Source organism: Bison bison, unplaced genomic scaffold (assembly GCF_000754665.1).
Source record: "Bison bison bison isolate TAMUID 2011002044 unplaced genomic scaffold, Bison_UMD1.0 scf7180017864309, whole genome shotgun sequence".
Taxonomy (NCBI): Eukaryota; Metazoa; Chordata; class Mammalia; order Artiodactyla; family Bovidae; genus Bison; species Bison bison.
Genome location: NW_011494881.1, coordinates 3,840,785 through 3,842,211, shown reverse-complemented (window position 1 = coordinate 3,842,211; position 1,427 = coordinate 3,840,785). Strand labels below are relative to the sequence as shown.

General features: G+C 55.2%; 1 protein-coding gene across 1 annotated transcript in view; it reads right to left on the bottom strand.

The window, feature by feature from the left end:
• The window catches only part of TSPAN15 (tetraspanin 15), a 59,648-nt gene that overhangs the window by 6,678 nt on the left and 51,543 nt on the right, over positions 1-1,427 (bottom strand). The window contains exons 7-8 of the mRNA XM_010852391.1: positions 360-476; positions 4-139 (exon numbers count right to left, since the gene is read on the bottom strand). Coding sequence (XP_010850693.1) covers positions 4-139; positions 360-476 — 253 coding nt within the window. The remainder of the gene's footprint in view (positions 1-3; positions 140-359; positions 477-1,427) is intronic.

Sequence of the window (1,427 nt, the reverse complement as noted above, 5' to 3'; positions counted from 1 at the left end):
AACACATGCAGCACCCCGTTCCTGCCGCCTCCACGCCGGCCTTGGTGCCGGGCCCCAGGAGCCCGTCGGTGACAGAGTGCTCCGTGATGATGTCCTCTACCCGGGTGATGTACAGGAATGTCAGCAGCACTCCCAGGAACTGAGGAGAAGGGGCGCGGTGGGTGTCACTATCTGGGCCATTCGCCCTCTCTTTCCAGCCCCCCAGCCCACGCCGTCCGAGCCCGGCATACCCGAGCCCTCTTCACCCTAGTTTTGTCCCTCCTCTGCACTCTGTAATCACCAAGCCACACACCATCGCGGCCCACAGCCTGCCCACCCCACCCCCGCACCCCTCCCTGGTGGAGGGGGGACCAGCCCACCTGGGGGAGCAGGATGCCCAGCAGGACGCCCGCCATGATGGTGTAGTTGTCCGTGAACCAGATGAGCACGGCGTTTGTGCAGCCCCGCACGTAGATGACGTTCTGCACGCTGAGGCGCTGCGGGGAGGAGCCTGGCTGAGCGCCCGCCTGGCGGCCCCAGTCCCAACTCTGCCACTCATCCCAGGCCCAGGCGAGTACCTCAGCCTCTCTGGGTTTCTCATATGCAACCTGAGAAGCTGACTCTAAACCACAGGGTCTCAACAGAAAGTGAAAGTCGCTCAGTCGTGTCTGACTCTTTGCGACCCCCTGGACTGCCAAGCTCCTGTCCATGGGATTCTCCAGGCCCCAGTACTGGAGTGGGTAGCCGTCCCCTTATCCAAGGGATCTTCCCAACCCAGGGATCGAACCCAGGTCTCCCGCATTCCGGGCGAATTCTTTACCAGCTGAGCTACCGGGGAAGCCTTTCAACAGGCAGTACTGTTCCCTAGAGAGCCTGCTGACATTGTGGTGGAACTTAAGCTTGTCACAGAGATAGGGGTGGGGGCTGAAGGACTACAGAGCTCAGGGCAATCCTTCTCGAGGGACAGCCACCCAGACTGTCTGCTTCATAGATGTCCCCCGGGCATCTGGATGGGTGACAACCCATCCATAATTATCTGAGCCCAAAGCCTAATTCCAGGGACATAAAAACCAGTGTTTTCTGCTTGGCTTTACTATACATTGAATTCTACAGAAATAGAAATAGGTAAACTAAGGGATAATTAACCTCAGATATGCAGATGACACCACCCTTATGGCAGAAAGTGAAGAGGAACTCAAAAGCCTCTTGATGAAAGTGAAAGTGGAGAGTGAAAAAGTTGGCTTAAAGCTCAACATTCAGAAAACGAAGATCATGGCATCCGGTCCCACCACTTCATGGGAAATAGATGGGGAAACAGTGGAAACAGTGCCAGACTTTATTTTTCTGGGCTCCAAAATCACTACAGATGGTGACTGCAGCCATGAAATTAAAAGACGCTTACTCCTTGGAAGGAAAGTTATGAGCAACCTAGATAGCATATTCAAAAG